Source organism: Manihot esculenta, chromosome 9 (assembly GCF_001659605.2).
Source record: "Manihot esculenta cultivar AM560-2 chromosome 9, M.esculenta_v8, whole genome shotgun sequence".
In the NCBI taxonomy this organism is placed as follows: domain Eukaryota; kingdom Viridiplantae; phylum Streptophyta; class Magnoliopsida; order Malpighiales; family Euphorbiaceae; genus Manihot; species Manihot esculenta.
Genome location: NC_035169.2, coordinates 36,243,048 through 36,259,572, shown reverse-complemented (window position 1 = coordinate 36,259,572; position 16,525 = coordinate 36,243,048). Strand labels below are relative to the sequence as shown.

The window sequence follows — 16,525 nt, the reverse complement described above, 5'->3', positions numbered from 1 at the left end:
ATGGAGCAGAGAATAGATAACTAAATACTGAAATTAGAACTGAAAATAAATATCTAAAATCAGTGACGAACTGAGACAGAAAACAGAGCATCTCATGAACTTCTCTAACTCTCTCATTCTCTACTCAGAGACGATCATTTATTGATTATATATATAAAATGAGGTTGATTACACAGATTACAAGAGAGATTAACAACTCTCACAAGTAAAATAAGAAAGCATGACTAAGTATGGTGATTTGTACTATAATAAGCTACCTAACATTTTTCATCCTAACATTTTTCATCCTTACATTTACAGCACAAAGTGACTTTAATCAAAAACATTAACTAAGACTTGAATAACCTAAGTATTTAGGAAAAGTCTCGTCAGTCAACAGTTTTTAATGCTTTCTTCATTTTTTGTCCATCCATTCTTCATTTTTTGTCCATCCAGTCAAGTTTCTTGGTAAGTGATGGAAGCGCTAAGTCAAGTTCTCAAATCAGCCAAGTTCCAAAGAGCTCTGCAGCTCCTCAATAGACATGGTCATAATAAGTTCTTTGCAGCTTTTAAGAGTATCTTTGTCTCTTGGTTCATTTTTGAGTTCTTGCAAGGTTTTTGATTTCTTGGCAGCTTCATTAATCTGTTTCTGAGCAACTTTAAAAGCAATCTTGATAAGTTCTTTGGCGCCCGGCTTGTCGGAAACATAATTGGAATCTTGAAATAACTAGGTGAAAGATAAAGGAAGCTTAAAACTTAAAACAAGATAGGGACCAGGAAGTAGAGAACGAAGGGTGATCAGTATTTCCTGATGAAATCATAAACGAGAGTGTTGATCTCCACTGCTTTTTCCTCGTTGATGAAGTGACCAACTCCTTCCATCACCACAATATCCTCCATTAAAGGTACGTAATGCCTGAAACCACTGCTGTGTATATATTCCTTCATCCCTGGAGTTGTATACACCATGTCCATGTCCCCAATTGCTAATTTTACAGGCACTTTCACTTCTGCCTCTTTCCACGAGGCTGTGAGCTCCCAGTTCCTGCAATAATAACCAGATTATATATAATTGTTTAAACAATGTTCATAGCAATATGATTTTTCTTAGTTGACAGGATTTCGTGTTGAACATACAAGTCCAGAGCTAATCTGTAGTAGTTTAACCCTCCAGTGAAGCCTTTCTGAGTAAATTTGGAGACATAATAAGCAAGATCTTCATCTTTAGGCCATGAGGGTAACGTTGTGGGATTCTCTGGACTGATTTCAAATGCATTTTCTTTGGGCATGCAAGGGGCACCTGGTTTGCGAATTGTCCAAATTTTCTTTAGAACTTCTGCAGTACCTACGCGTGCTATTTCAGCTTCTATTTCCCCTGGTTCCTGCCAATTCAACATACCAAAAACACTAAGGATTTTTCTCAAGTAGCAAGAAGAACAGTTGGTTCTTGAAGAACGAACCTGAATCTGCAGACATAGTAGTCATCTCCATGGAGAAGTCGCAAGCCCTGCACAAGTTTCATCTTTGGATTTGTTGGCCTATAAGGAAAACTAAGGCAAACAAATGTCTTCAGCATATCAGGTCTGAACAAGCACATGTACCATCCAACAATGGCACCCCAATCATGAGCTACAAGAAACACTTGATCTGATCCAAGTTGATCAATGAGAGCTATAAGGTCACCAACAATGTGGAGTGGTATTGTTACTGCTTGAAGCTGGAGCATCACTATCACCACACCCTCTAAGGTCTGGGGCAACAGCATGGTATCCAAGCGAGCTTAAAGCAAGACTCTGATGGCGCCATGAGTACCAGAGCTGTGGGAATCCATGGAGAAATAGAATCATCGGGCCTTCACCTTTCTCAGCTATGTGCATGTTGATACCATTCAAGTCACCGTTCTGTGGATGATCCCCTCCATGTTTCTCTAGCTTCTGAAGCCATGTGTGTGGTGTAGGTTGCTCACATAGAGCCAAACTATGGTGAGTGATGAGTAGTAGAGAGTAGCATTAAATGGCGTTAAATGAGAATCAATGTGCTTTACAGTCTAGTTTGGAAAATTGCGTGTTGGGTTTCCGAGGTAGGCCGTTGGCAGTTGAAATTGAGAACAAGAATATGAATGCAAACTGCAGATAGTAACATGGGTCTGTACCACTCTGAAATAGAGGTATTGAACTAAAAGTTTGTTAGCTTTTACAAGTCAATCTTAATGATCAAACGATCTAGAGTTGTTTTTCTGCTCTGTACGCCATTTCTGATTAAGGAAAGACCGAGGATGATGGATCGGCACGGAGGTGAAGACGCGGCCACCCTCATTCTCTTGAATTGGATTTTGGGCTTGGTTCTTAGGCGGGGTTTAATCTGTTTGGGTTTTGGTGAGCTGCATTAGTTTTTGGGATAAGATGTTTAAAATCTTTTATTTTTATATCTTATCTGGAGACTTTTTATCAATCCAAGTTTTATTTTGGAAAGAAAAGTTAAGCAGATGGTATATATTACGATACATAATGTAGTAAAATGAATATTATTAGTTATAAAATATGAGATTTATTATTTAATAGAATTTTTTTATAATAAATTATAAAATTCATTATTAACTATTTTACTAGTAATTATCTCTCACTGATTTTAAAAGTAGAACTAATTAGTATAGTAAATTTTTATATGATTATCAAATATTTATTATAAATTATTTTTTATTATTTAGAAAATATAAAATAAAAATATTTAATAAATTATTTTTATGATTATAAAAAATTATATTTTTATATAATGATTAATTATTTTTAATATATTAATTATAATTAATAGTCATTTATAATTTATATTATTTATTTAATATTTTATAATTAAAGAGTAAGCAATTTAAAAAATAATTTTAAAAAAATATGATATTTTATTTATTACCATAGATTTAACAATAAAACATAATTATTTGCCATCTCAAACTAAAATAAATACAATTAGAAAGACAAGGTCATTACATTTGAAAAAAAAGATAAAGTCTATTTTAATAAAAAAAATTAATTAAGAAATTCAATTTTTTAATTTTAGAGTCAATTTCAAATTATTTTGTAAATTTTGATTTTTTTTTTTTATGAGTGCCGTTGTGACTCCAATTCCGAATTAAAAAAAATCTATTCAGAAAATAAATTATTTCTATAAATAAATATTAAATATTTCATTAATAAATTTATAATAATCTAATAAAATTGAAATACATTTTATTCTTTTCTTCATCTTCATATTTTTTGATAAAAAAATTAAAAATTATAATTTAAGCTAAATAATTTGAATTTTTTTATTTATATAAAATAAAAAACTAAATTTCTTAATTTTAAAATAAAAATATTTAATTTTTTAGTTTATTTCATAAATTAATTAAATATTTTAATTTTTAATTTTGAAATCAATTTCAAATTATTTTATAAATTTTAATTTTTTTATAAATTCAATTATGAAAAAAAAAAACTTTTCAAATCAAAGAGTAAGAGAGATTATTTAAATTAATAAATATTAAAAATATTTTATTAATAAATTTATAATAATCTAATAAAATAAAAATATATTTTATCTTTTCTATTATTTAAGTGTGCATTAATAAAAAAAAATTAAAAATTATAATTTAAACTAAATTACTTGAAAGAACATAGAAATGTAAATCCCGCGAGTTCCATTGGAAAAGGCAACAAACCAGGATACCGGTCCATCGACGTAAGCCTGCTGAAGGCCAACGCCACACTGCTTAAAATAAAGTGCAGTGGTAATGGACCAGAACGCCTATTTAGTCTGATTGTCTCTTTGACAAATGTGAATTTTTTTATTTATATAAAATAAGTAGTTAAATTTTTTAATTTTAAAATAAAAATATTTTATTTTTTGATTTAACTTATAAATTAATTAAGAAGTTTAATTTTTTAATTTTAAAATTAATTTTAAATTATTTTATAAATTTTGATTTTTTGTACGAGTCTAATTATAATCTATTCAAATGGTAAAAATACGAGAAGATATTCCGAATAAATAAAAAAATGGGATTATTTAGATAGATAAATATTAAATATTTTATTAATAAATCTACAATAATTTAATAAAATTAAAATTTTTTTCTAAAAAAATTATGCGCAGTCCCATTCTATCTTTTCCTTTCCTTCACCTCACCATAATGCTTATCACTTTTTGTCACTATAGTCTCTCCCACTCTATTTTGGCTCTTTTGATTCACTGCACCTCTTTTCTTGTGACTTGTTGCTTCTCCTTTCTAAACACTCTCTTCTTCTACTTTATTACCTTGGCCTAAAGAGAATGTTCAGTTTGTGGATCACCATCTTATAATCAATCATCGGCATGTCTGAAGGCTTCCAAGGGAAAATTGAGGCATGTCATCTGATTAGAGCCATCACAACCTCCTTTTGATCCTTTTCAAGACCTGAGTTGATGTTGAAAACCTTATCGCTTTCTTCCTTGGACAATAGAAAGGTCTCCAGCTTATTTACATGTTCAGTTCTGACCTCTTTCTTTTCATCTCGGACCTCCATGACTTTAGGGTTTACCTCTTCTAGTTAGGCGCTTGGTTCCTCTACCGTGGCCAGGTGCACAACTCTGGCCTCCTTCTGTCTTCCGCGGACTACCCTACCCCTGCTTCTGTTGAAAACTTCATGGTCAGATTCTGGATGCTGGCCACTGCTTCAAATTCATACAACACTAGCCTTCCTAAGATGGCATTGTAGTTCTGGGGTAGCTTTAGCACGAGAAACACTGAGTAGTGAGTTCGGGATAGAGGTGGTTCCCCTAGGATGAGGGCCACTTATAATTTTCCCTTTACTGCCACTGGAGTCCCCCTTATCCCCTTGATTGGAGCTTGGTCCCTAACTAGTTGTTCCTTGGGTTTGTTCATCTGCCGAAAGACTCGGCAGGGTAGTAGGTTCACCTTACTGTCGTCATCTACTAAAACCTTTTGAACCCTTAAGTTGTGGATGACGGCCTCTATGACAAAAGCATCATCATGAGACATCTGCATCATCATGAGACATCTGCACCCCCTGGGCATCCTCTACAGAAAAAGAGATGGTCACTGGGGAATGCTTCATAATCTGCATTACTTCGGTGCTGCCTCCCTCCTCGTTCCTGACTGTGCGGTTGTTGAAGCCGGTCAAAAATAACATTTTTTGTTATCAATAATTTTACAACTGTAGATAGTGGCAAAAGGATTGAATCCACAGGGAATTGATACTTATTTTCCTTATCAAGACCAAGAAAATAAAACTGAAAGTAAATAAACTAAAAGCAAAATAAAAAAAGGGGGTTTTGAGATTGATTCAATTAAACTAATACTGAAAGCAATAAAATAAAGAAATTCAAATATGAGAAAAGTTCTAGTTGAAGAATTGAATCCACTTCAGTTGTTGGGATTGATCATTGATACTTAGGTTCCTTTGTTTGATTCAATAAATTAGTTATGGAGATTGAAGACGCTTCTCACCACCACATCTCTCCTTAAGCATAAATTAATTAGGGAACGTCCTCTAACCAATCACTAATCAACAAGTTGTCAAGGAACGTCCTTAGGCCTTAGACATCTAACAACTGTCAATTGCATTAAGAAATAGAGAGACCTAATTCTAGCTATCCAAACGCATGGCAATATCGCTAGATCATGCAATTTCCTTAGTTTTTACACCAAGAGTTACTTGTGTTTGGACAATCCAAGCAATTACAGACTTAAAACTATCCAAACTAACAATTTATTACCTTGCAATCAAGAATCAATTGGCCTTATTGATCAAAATAACAAAGCAACAATAGAATTAAGTATGATATTGCATGAATATTGAAAAATAAAAGATAAACAATGTGTATTTAGATCTCCCAATCCATCAAACAACTAAAGTATCAATCAATCTTCAACTAGAAATAAAGGTTTCAGCCACTCATGGCTGAAACAAAACAATAAAATAAAGAAAAGAAGAAGGAGAAGAAGGAGGTGCGGCGACCTTGAAAGGGAGAGGTTCGGCCGAATGGTGTTGTGCAAGAAAGGATGGGCAGCCGAATGTCCTTGTGTCTAGGGGTAGGCGTGCGGCTCCTTAAGGTGGTCTTTATATAACTTTCATGTGTTGCCCTAGCTCTTCCTTGCTGCCCAAGTCGGTCTTCCTTGCTGCCCAAGTTGCTGCCCTTGCCGCCAAAGTGTACATTAATGAGGTGGAGCCTCCTTTTGAATTTTGAATGTGCAAGACTTGGGGGGCAAGTATGTCTTCTTTGGCTTCCTTAACAAGCTGAATTTTGAATTTCAAATTTTGAATGTATATCTTCTTGAGATTTGGCTTCCTCAGTAAGGAAAGGGATTCTTGAAGATTTGAAATTTGAATTTCAAAATGCTCTGCTGACTGCACTTTCCTTATTTGCACTTTCCTTATTTAGCACTTTCCTTAATAAGCTGAATTTTGAATTTTGAATTTTGAATGCTCTTGGAGATTTGAAATTTGAATTTCAAATTACTTTCCTTGTTTATCTCCTCTTTAGTTGCAACTTGGCATGCTTGCTCTCCTTTGTTCCATTTTAGGCAGTTTTAAGAGTATTTTCTACAAATTACCTCTTCACACCATTTTCTGCAAAATAAGATCAAAATAACAAAATTAGGTAGAAAAAGTGTAAATTAACATCAATAACATCATGATAAAATGGTCTAAATTTAGACTGATCAGTTCCTACTTCTCTTCTTCCCTCTTCTGCTCATATGGCCTCTAGTCCCTCCGATAATCATGTTAATTATCCCACTGGAGCCGTCATTCACTGATCCTCCTGTCTGTCTCTAGGGCTTTCCCCTGCTACATTCTGCTATGGTCTTTGGCCTTCCAATTTTTTCACGAATTTCCTAAGGTTTCATCGCTTAATGAGCCTCTCAATCTCATTTATTAACTGGTAACAATCATTTGTATATTGGCCATGAGTCCGATGATACTGGTAGTACTTATCTGGGTCCCTCTTGTTTGCTTCTGCCTTCATCGGCTTGGGCTACTGTATGAAGTCATTGTCTTAGACTGCCACGAGTACTTTAGCTCTAGACACATTCAGAGGAGTGATTACCTTGGGAATTCAGGGTCGATAGGATCTCTACTCCTTCCTCTCCCACCGGTGTCTGTTCAACACTTCAGGCCCCCGGTCTTGCCTCCTTTCCTGCCCGTCTGGCCGCTTATCCTCCCCAGTCTTCCCTTTGTCTTCTGTTTCCTTGGCAAATCTACTAGTAGTCAAGGCATCGTCTTGCCTTATATATTTTTCTACTCTTTTCATCAGCTCTGCCAAGGTGGTGGGCGACTTTCTACACAGTGATCCAAAAAATACTAGGGAGGTGGTGCCCTTCTGCATGGCTTCTATTGCTCTGGCTTTGTCGAGCTCGTAAATTTGTAGAGCCTCCAAGTTGAACCTAGCCACATATTCCCTTAGAGATTTGTTCCTCCTTTGCCAAACTGTTTCTTGATAGCTCATTTTTCTTTCGGCTGGGACCCAACAATGAACCTGCTTATAAACACACTGACTAGGTCCATAAAGTTTTTAATGCTTCCTATCTCTAGGCTGTTGAACCATGCTCGGGCTGGTCCAGTAAAGGTGGTGGAAAAAACTTTGCATATCAAAGCATCCGAGTGGGTCTACAGCTCCATGAATGTCTTATAGTTCAAGACGTGCTCCCGGAGTTCCCCGTACCATCATATGCAACCATTATCAACATCATGAATTTTTAGAAGATGGTTTCCTGTTGTACCCATCTCACGAATGGGGATGAGGTTGGTAGTAGGGGGTTGTTGTTGTCTCGTGTCCCCAGCTCTGTTAGCAGTTTCTCCTTCAGCCTCTCCAGCTTTTAATCTACATCTACCTCTTCTCTCCTTGGCTTTTCTCTAGCGGTAGTTTCTCTCCAACTCTTCACTTTCTGCTGGCTCAGAAGAATAGCTTTTGACTCCGTCGTTCTCAATAAGCTTCCTTACTACTCAGCCTCTCACTTTGGCGACAGGCTCGTTCCTTTTGCTAGCTTCTCCGTCTCCATCGCCTATCCTCCTACTGTTTTGTTGAGGGGCTTGGTGGTTTAGTGTGAGTTGGGACTCATTAACATTAAACCCTTCAGTTACTGGTGGTATGCTCAACGGAGTACTGAGTCCCATTTATTGCAACATCTGCCCTAGCTAATGAGCAGTGTTTTGGAGTTGGAGAGCCATGTTTTGTAGCTCATGGTCAGATAGGGTGGTTCGAGATATGATCTCTGTTGAACTTGGCGAAGGGTTAAACAATACAGGTGGTTAACTCAGTGGGCTGTAGGGTTGAAAAATGAGAACTATAGTCCTTCTTGAGCAGATTTCATATCGTTTGGGGAGTTTCCGATATAGTTTTCGTCGTGATTGGCCATGCGAATCTCAGTGGGTATGGCGAGGATGAGAACTCTAGTGACGAAAAGATTTCCAATGTGTCTACAGACGGCGCCAATTGATGTCATGAGATCCAATAGAAGGTAAGTTCAAGGTATGTATTTGTGAACTTGGTCTGGTTAGCTCATACCTTCTTTCTTTTATCCTTTTTCCTTTTATCCTTTTTCCTTTTATCCTCTAATGACGCATAATTGTCGTCTTGCATCGGTACGCCCTGTCATTATCACGCGGAGCCGTACGTATAGATGTACTATATCCTTTACCATTATCAGTCGGCCATTTAATTCCCTCCGATGTCATATGGACACATGGGTTGAGCTGTAGTTAGGTATCCGAGATCCAATAGTTATAACTAAAAAAATATATAAGCAATCTCATACAATTAAAAATAGGATAAATTACTTTTTTTTTCTCTGAATTTTAACAAAATTAATGGATTGGTCTCTTGATTTTTAAAATTAAATACTTAAATTCTTATATAATAGATATATCAAACAACACAGTCTTTCCATCCGTTTTTCCATGAGTTCAAATACCGTTAATGGTCAAACTTGTAAAAAGTACATTTTTATTCCTAAAATACATTTCATTCACTCTACTGCCTATATATAAAATAATTTATAAATATCAACATATCTCTTTCTTCTTTCTTCTTTCTTCTTTCTTCTTTCTTCTTCCTTCTTCCTTCTTCCTTCCTCCTTCCTCCTTCCTCCTTCCTCCTTCCTCCTTCCTCCTTCCTCCTTCCTTCTTTCTGGAAGGATTCTAGCAAGTGATGTCTGAATTGCCCAAAATTAAAGAAGAGTCGACAAAAATGAAGAAGGAGGTTAAGAAATTGAAAGATGATCAGAAAATTATTTCAGAAAAGTTTGGAAGGGTGAAATGTATTTTAACGCATTTAAAAACTTTATTATTAATTTGTATATTTTTATTGGTGATGGTATGAGTAAAAATGGTATAATTATATAAAAGATTTGAATGAATATAACTTAAAATTTGTTAATGGTTGCCATTTTGATTAAAGTTGTTGAATTTAATAATGGAGAGTTTGAAAATAATATCAAGTATAGGAAAATGTATTCCACATTCGATGGATTAAACTTTAATATGAAATGTTTTAATGTATAAACATAGGAGGACTTAAGTATTTATAATATCAAATACACTTAATGTCATAAATTTTATATAATCAAGGATTTAAGTGTTTTATAAATGATTAATGAAAATAGGAGTTTATAATTAGTTAAATTTTATAATCTGATCTGTATTTGAAGAAAGATTTTTTTTAAGATAATATAGAGGTGATGAAGTAATTTCTCTATGACTTAACGGTAATTTATTTTGCAAAGAGATAGAAAAATGCATTGTTAAACGATTGTATTTTATAAGAATTTATGTGTTGAATTTAAAATTTTAAAAATTTAATTTATTAATTTTTTTAAAATTGAGAAACAGAAACTATAATTTACCTTTAAAAATATTAAATATATGAGAACTATTTAATGTTAGTGATTACAATCAAGTGTCACAAACAGTGATTAATGTCAAAATATAAAAGTAAAAAGTTATAATTAATAATTTTATTATACAATTTTAAATTATCATTAATTTTTAACAATTTGATTCAAAAATTATATTAACAAATATCTATTGTTAATTATTAAAAAAATTAAAAATAAAAAAGGCAAATTCTTTATTACTCAATTAACTTAGTACTTCATATAACTTAAGAGATAAATAGTTATGAAAACTCTAAATTAAAAATTGAAATTTACCCAAATGCTTAGTGGTCGATCAGATTCTGAACATGAACATGGAGGTTTGATCACAGTATATTCTTTTTTTAAAGGGAAAGAATTTGGAAAATTAAAAATTAGAAAATCAGCATATAAATAATTAAAATTCATTGTTCTATAGTCCTAAATTAATCAATCGTGGCATATAACAAACTAATGTGGCATGCGATGATTGGCTAGCATAAAATAATTGCTATTAATAAAATATGTTAATGGACATGATAAGCACTTGCAGTACACGTATTAACAGACTTTTCAAAATACGCGGTTTTGTCTTCTCAACTGCCTGTCCTGTCCTGAGCGCTCTCTCTCTCTCTCTCTCTCTCTCTCTCTCTCTCTCTCGTGTCTGAAGGTTTCAACCTCCGTATTGAATCTTCTTGGCAGTTGGTGGCACAGAAAATAGCTTTTTTAGAGAGAGAGAGATTCATAAGGGAAAATGAACAAGCCATATGGCCCATATCCATTCTTATTTCTTTGTCTTCTCTTCATTTCTATCCCAAAAAATCCTTCTTTCTTTTGATTTTTATATACCCTTCTCTTCTATTCTCATCTGCTACATGCCCATCTGATCTTCTTTCTCTTGTACCCAAAAAGAATTGATCTTTCTTAAATTTTTTTTTGCAATCTCTTTGGCCCACTTACCCCTTTTTCTCTGCCTGTACAAATTGGCTATTTCATCCTTGTCTTTATTGATCCTTGTCTTTTGTTTTGAGTGAATAGCTCAAATCCGTCGTCCCTGTAAAGATTTGGGGGTGATTCGCAGAAAAAGATGATGAAGATGACAATGGAGGGGATGATGGATAAGGGAGTACTGGATGATATTATCAGAAGGCTATTGGATGGAAAAGGGGGCAAGCAGGTGCAGCTATCTGAGGGAGAGATCCGTCAATTATGTGTTAATGCTCGCCAAATCTTCCTTTCTCAGCCTAATCTCCTTCAGCTAAACGCTCCCATTCGCATCTGTGGTCAGCACTCTTCTTCGTCTTCTTCTTCTTCTTCTGTCTTCTCTCCCTCTCCTAATTTAATAGCATGATATTGTTCATTAAGGGATTTACGGGAAGATTTCTAGTTATAGCTTGGTGTTGGGGGGTGAAAGGGTTAATTTATTGGTTAATTTTTATATTTGCTGTTTGATGAGGAAGAAATCTCTGCCTCTGTGTTTGATATTGTTGGCTCGTTGCAGGTGATATTCATGGACAATATCAAGACCTTCTGAGGCTATTTGAGTATGGCGGCTTCCCTCCTTCCTGCAGCTATCTCTTTCTTGGAGATTATGTTGATAGAGGGAAACAAAGCTTGGAGACAATATGTCTGCTTCTGGCTTACAAAATCAGATATCCTGACAAGATTTCTCTCTTGAGAGGAAATCATGAGGATGCGAAGATCAATAGGATATATGGGTTTTACGATGAGTGTAAAAGGAGATTCAACGTTAGGCTTTGGAAAATATTTACTGACTGCTTTAATTGTTTGCCTGTGGCTGCACTCATTGATGAGAAGATACTGTGTATGCATGGTGGTCTATCTCCAGAGTTGGAGGATGTGAACCAAATCAAGGAAATTCAGAGGCCTACTGAAATTCCTGACAGTGGTCTTCTTTGTGATCTGCTCTGGTCTGATCCTGATGCCACCGTTAAGGGCTGGTCGGACAGTGATCGAGGTGTTTCGTGTACGTTTGGACCGGATCGGGTTGTTGAGTTTTTGGATAAGAATGACCTTGATCTCATTTGCCGGGGTCATCAGGTAACCAATGCTTAGTTGCATTCCTGTGCAGTCAATACAAGCTGTTCTGAGCTTCCTTGCATTTGTTTCTTCCATAGATGTTAGTCACAAAAGTCTAACCTTAAATTGGCCCATGTTTTCTGAAAATTTTACCTATTCTGGGACCCTTGTTTTCTCTTGCTTGAACTTTCTGGCAAGCTTATCTTTCAATCTAATGAAAGATTGCTTTATAATAAAGAGTGTTGGAAACTGAAAATGAACTGGATCACAATAGCCCTTAACCCTACCAAACATCAAAAGGATTAGGACAGATGTTCCTTTGTGTTGGTGGTTGGTAATAAGTAACTTAAGCCAACATTTTGCATTGAAAACTCAGAGACTTGAAGGACATGGTAATTACTAAATCTAGCATTTCCATGTTAAGTTTTTTTTTTTGTGTGTGTGTTAAATTGTAGGTGGTAGAAGATGGATACGAGTTCTTCGCTAAGCGAAGATTAGTCACAATATTTTCAGCTCCAAACTATGGGGGAGAGTTTGACAATGCTGGTGCTTTATTGAGTGTTGATGAATCTCTTGTATGTTCGTTTGAGATACTGAAGCCAGCTCCAGCAGCAAGCAGTTCAAAGTTGCCTCTCAAAAAGGTTATCAGTTAAAGATAATTATGCTTAGCCTGTGGTGTTTAATATGGCATGACTGACCTTTTCTTTTCTTCCTCGTCTTTGATGAATCAGCCTCCTAAAATCGGAAATATCTAATGTGGCACGACCACGTTTCGAGATTTCCGGCTTTGTGTAGGAGATAGAGCAAGCTCACATCATGCTTCGGATTGAACTCAGTTATGGAGCAATCTTACAAGATGAGAAATGTTGCAGATTACTAGAGGAAAATTCTACAGATCAACAGCAGTTGCTATCTTCTGGCCAGGAGCTGAAAATTTTACATGGAACCCAATTCTGTAACTTCCTGGTTGCACTGGTTAGCATATGCTATCTAATGAATGAGAATAGCCAGCCTGATCCATGTTGAGTTTGTATCAGATTGCACCTTTTCAAGCAACTTGCTTTTAATTCAAGTTTTCTTGCACATGTAAATAACATGTCAGAACTAACTGTTAGAAAAGTAGAAAATAAAGAAAATTCTTCATCTGGATTCCTACCAATTCTCTGACTATAATTTAATATGCTTTTTTCCAACATGGAAAAGGAGAAGAATAATGTACTGATTCATATCATGACAGTAGTTTTATGATTTTCCAGTAATTTAACACATTGTCAAGTTTACATTCAACAAGGCATTCATTTTCGATTTCCCTTTGTGTTCCCTAGCCTATCAGGATACTTCTGTTTCATATTGCCTTCCAGCTTCCTTGCTGTTCGTTGGATAGCTGCTAGCCTCTGGCGCTGGCTATAGCTTTTCCTTTTGCTGCATGATTATAGAAAATATCAAAATACATACACTTCATCGAGCATCAATAATAAAAGAGCCAATAAGCAGACAACTTTAATAATATAAATAAGGCAACAAGAAAGTGTTCCAACCTCAAAAACAACAACCCTGCAGTAAGAACCATCCCTCCTACTGCCCAAGAAACTTTGTCACTAAAAGGCATTTCCTGCACCCGCTGCTGGAAATCTTTTAAAACACCCACGTTCCCAGCTTTCGGAGGTAACTCAGAACGTGAAGCCCCCCATGACTCAGCAATAGAATCGAGACTGGCTTTACCACCATAGCAAGATGCCTCTTCTGCACCATTGTATGCATCTTCTGATGGTTTAATTGTGAAACCAGCAGAGAGGCAGAGCTCAGAGCCATTGGAGACCCATTCAGCAGCTTTACCACAAACAAAGTCATTTACTCCACATGGTACAAGAACCTGACAAGCAAACACCCAACGAGGATACTTATTATGTCAAGCATCGAAAGGAAAAAAAAAATATCAGTAGTGTTGCTGGCTCTCATTAACTGAACTTAGGAGAACTCAGACCTTATTTAATAGGAAGCACAAGTTACTACAATAGCTCTTGGTCCCATAAATGGTACATTTTTCATACATTTTTTTCCACATAACTAAGTCATGATCTAATGTGATAACCAAGAGACTTCTGCACTGTACAGATCAAAAAAAGAATCCTATAGCAGTAACCATGCCCTTAGATGAATTTCCAAATCTAGAAGTCATGTGATTACACACCCACCTGTGTCTTTGTGTCCATGGAGAAGTAAGCATTCGCACATGCTTGATAGACTCTGTCACAGAAAGAAGCACATATAAGAGGAAGTCCAGGCTGAACACCAGTCCGGGGGTCACAGATGGAACATTCCAGTAATTCCCATAATTGCAAACATTCTTGGCTTGCCTCCCCAGTTGAAGCCAGTCTCCTAATGGACAGCAAAGCAGGAAATGTCTGAGCGACATCACAGCAAGTCTTTCTGCGAAACACCCTGCAAAGGGCCAAATCTTTGGAACCCTTGCTTAGCTTTTTTGGAGGCTTTCCTTCAGATGAAAATGGTGGAAATCGACCACCTTTGGAAATACACACTCCATCATGTATTCCTGCATAGACAGAAGAAAATGAATTAAAATAATGGATGCATGAATGAGATATTTACAAGGAGACAAGCTGAAATTCCACAAAAGAAAGGTAAATTTCCACAACAGACAACAGCCATCTTGCACATGAGCAATTGGCTCCCTGAAACTAAAAATTACAAACTAAAACCGTCAAATTTGAAAGGGGAAAAAAGAAAAATCAGACTCGCTTAAATTACTATCACAAGGTTATCCAAGCCCCACACTAGCATTATCCAGCAAATGAGATAACATACTTGATCACAACCTACAGTTCCTTATAGAACCTTAGATGTTAGTATAAATACATATGCTGAAAGCAAACAGCATAATATAACATAGAATTGCAAACCCCAAGCCAGAGTAAGAGCAGAAAGGATGATAAACTTAAGAAGTGTATTGCATCCAAAATCCCACCTTTCTAATAATTAGCATATGAATGTGTCATGTGATCTCTAAGAAGCTTAAATGAAGCAGAAGCATCAGTCTCATCAAAACAATGCATGTTCATCACATTTCAGTGTGTCAGTTTTCATATGTTCAACCAATGCCCCTATACAAGTACACAAGTCTAGAGAGACCTGTTAGTGAAACTATATGAATTTCTCATATTTGAAAAATTAGAACAACACAAAGCATAAACCCTTCAATTTTCTCAGCCACGAAGCAAATAAAGGTAAGGTCAAATAAAACACAAGATCAAGAAGGAACATACAAATTTAGAAACAGGACAAAGTTTCTAATTCTCATTTTCAAACCAGACCACGATTTAAAAAAAAAAAATTCATTCCTAACTATCCTAAATAAATGAATTCTATCACTAAAAAAGATCAATAACGCAGGCAACAATAAAAAAGTAACAAATTTTAAAGTAATTCAAGGTGGAGCCTTTATAAAGAATTAGAAAGAGAGAATCTTCACCAGAGGAAAAAGAGACAAAAAGATGAAGTAGCAGAAGAACGAAAAACCCATAATCCCTTCTCTTCATTTTTATTATTTTCTTGACCTTCGATGTTAGAAAATGGAAGCTCCATGCGCTACTGTAACTGATACACACCAAAGCTAAGACGGTCTACGGACCTCCGATTGACTTCGATTTGGATTGGACGGGTTGAACCCGGTTATAAATGTTTTCGGGCTAGGCCCAAACAAATGAGAATTCCCTTCTCTTAAGCTTGATCCAGGTTCATTTACCAAAATTGCTTTTGCTTTTGTTTTTGTTTTGCTGCTTTTTCAATTAATTTATTTTTACTAAAATTAATGAATATTAGAATTTACAACTCCCAAATCTTATCTGAATGTTAAGCCCTGTTCCAATGACTTTTACCTTAGAAAAATAATTTTTGTTTTACAAGGGGATTGTATTATAATATTTGAAATAATAATAATAATAATAAGCGAAAATCTCTAATTTTTTCAACTGCTCTATGAAATGATCTTCGTAATTTTAGTTGTTAAGATATTTTCAGTTGTTCTGATTGCTTGAAGTTTTAAATCTTAGTCTTGTATGGAATTGTTAATTTTGACTTGGAACTTAATTATTTCTGGATCGATTTATACAAATATTAACACAATTAATAATATAATGTTAAAATCTGGCAGTTAAAATATCACAGACTTTAACCATATAATAAAATTTCAATTATGAATCATTAGCTTTAAAAAATTAACTAAAAAATGGCATATCTCACTCACTCTAAATTAATAGTTGAAAACCTAAATTTTAATTAAAGTAACTCTTAAAGTTTTTTTTAAGTAAAACTATTAATTGTATTAATCAAATTTTATCAAATAAATAGGGATATCATTTTAAATATAGAGACGATTATACTTGATAAATTCTCTAACTAAAATATGAGTAGTTAGAGTAATATTACTACGAATCCATCTAATAAAAATATCAGTTTTAGAGTCTAATAAAAATTTATGATCATTCAAAATCAAACTACTGCATAAGTTAATTTGGCAAAAATGCTCTTAAAGTGTCTGTCTAAATCTCTGCATAAGATAATTTGATAAAAATATTTCTTATTTCTCATCTCTCGAGTATA

The 16,525-nt window shown here is 34.8% G+C and overlaps 2 protein-coding genes and 1 pseudogene across 2 annotated transcripts; 1 reads left to right on the top strand and 2 right to left on the bottom strand.

The window, feature by feature from the left end:
- Nucleotides 1–315: 315 nt before the first annotated feature.
- LOC110623618 lies at nt 316–2,254 on the bottom strand (annotated as a pseudogene).
- Nucleotides 2,255–10,447: 8,193 nt separating this feature from the next.
- On the top strand, nt 10,448–13,064 carry LOC110622891 (serine/threonine-protein phosphatase PP1). The gene is made up of 4 exons (XM_021767593.2): nt 10,448–11,148; nt 11,367–11,926; nt 12,361–12,546; nt 12,637–13,064. The coding sequence occupies exons 1-4, from the start codon at nt 10,953–10,955 to the stop codon at nt 12,658–12,660; spliced, it is 966 nt and encodes a 321-aa protein (XP_021623285.1). The 5' UTR covers nt 10,448–10,952; the 3' UTR covers nt 12,661–13,064.
- Nucleotides 13,055–16,090, bottom strand: LOC110622892. Its single transcript, XM_021767594.2, has 4 exons — nt 15,396–16,090; nt 14,101–14,459; nt 13,444–13,778; nt 13,055–13,327 (listed from the first exon to the last, which is right to left on the bottom strand). The coding sequence occupies exons 1-4, from the start codon at nt 15,460–15,462 to the stop codon at nt 13,201–13,203; spliced, it is 888 nt and encodes a 295-aa protein (XP_021623286.1). The 5' UTR covers nt 15,463–16,090; the 3' UTR covers nt 13,055–13,200.
- Nucleotides 16,091–16,525: the final 435 nt, after the last annotated feature.

Bases quoted from the DNA above. Each gene is read 5' to 3' on its own strand.
- LOC110622892 (XM_021767594.2), bottom strand. From the start codon at position 15,462: ATGAAGAGAAGGGATTATGGGTTTTTCGTTCTTCTGCTACTTCATCTT. The intron at 14,460-15,395 runs GTGAAGATTCTC...CTGTCTATGCAG, and splicing joins TTTTGTCTCTTTTTCCTCTG to GAATACATGATGGAGTGTGT. The intron at 13,779-14,100 runs GTGGGTGTGTAA...TTTGCTTGTCAG, and splicing joins CCATGGACACAAAGACACAG to GTTCTTGTACCATGTGGAGT.
- LOC110622891 (XM_021767593.2), top strand. From the start codon at position 10,953: ATGATGAAGATGACAATGGAGGGGATGATGGATAAGGGAGTACTGGAT. The intron at 11,149-11,366 runs GTCAGCACTCTT...GGCTCGTTGCAG, and splicing joins CGCTCCCATTCGCATCTGTG to GTGATATTCATGGACAATAT. The intron at 11,927-12,360 runs GTAACCAATGCT...GTTAAATTGTAG, and splicing joins TCATTTGCCGGGGTCATCAG to GTGGTAGAAGATGGATACGA.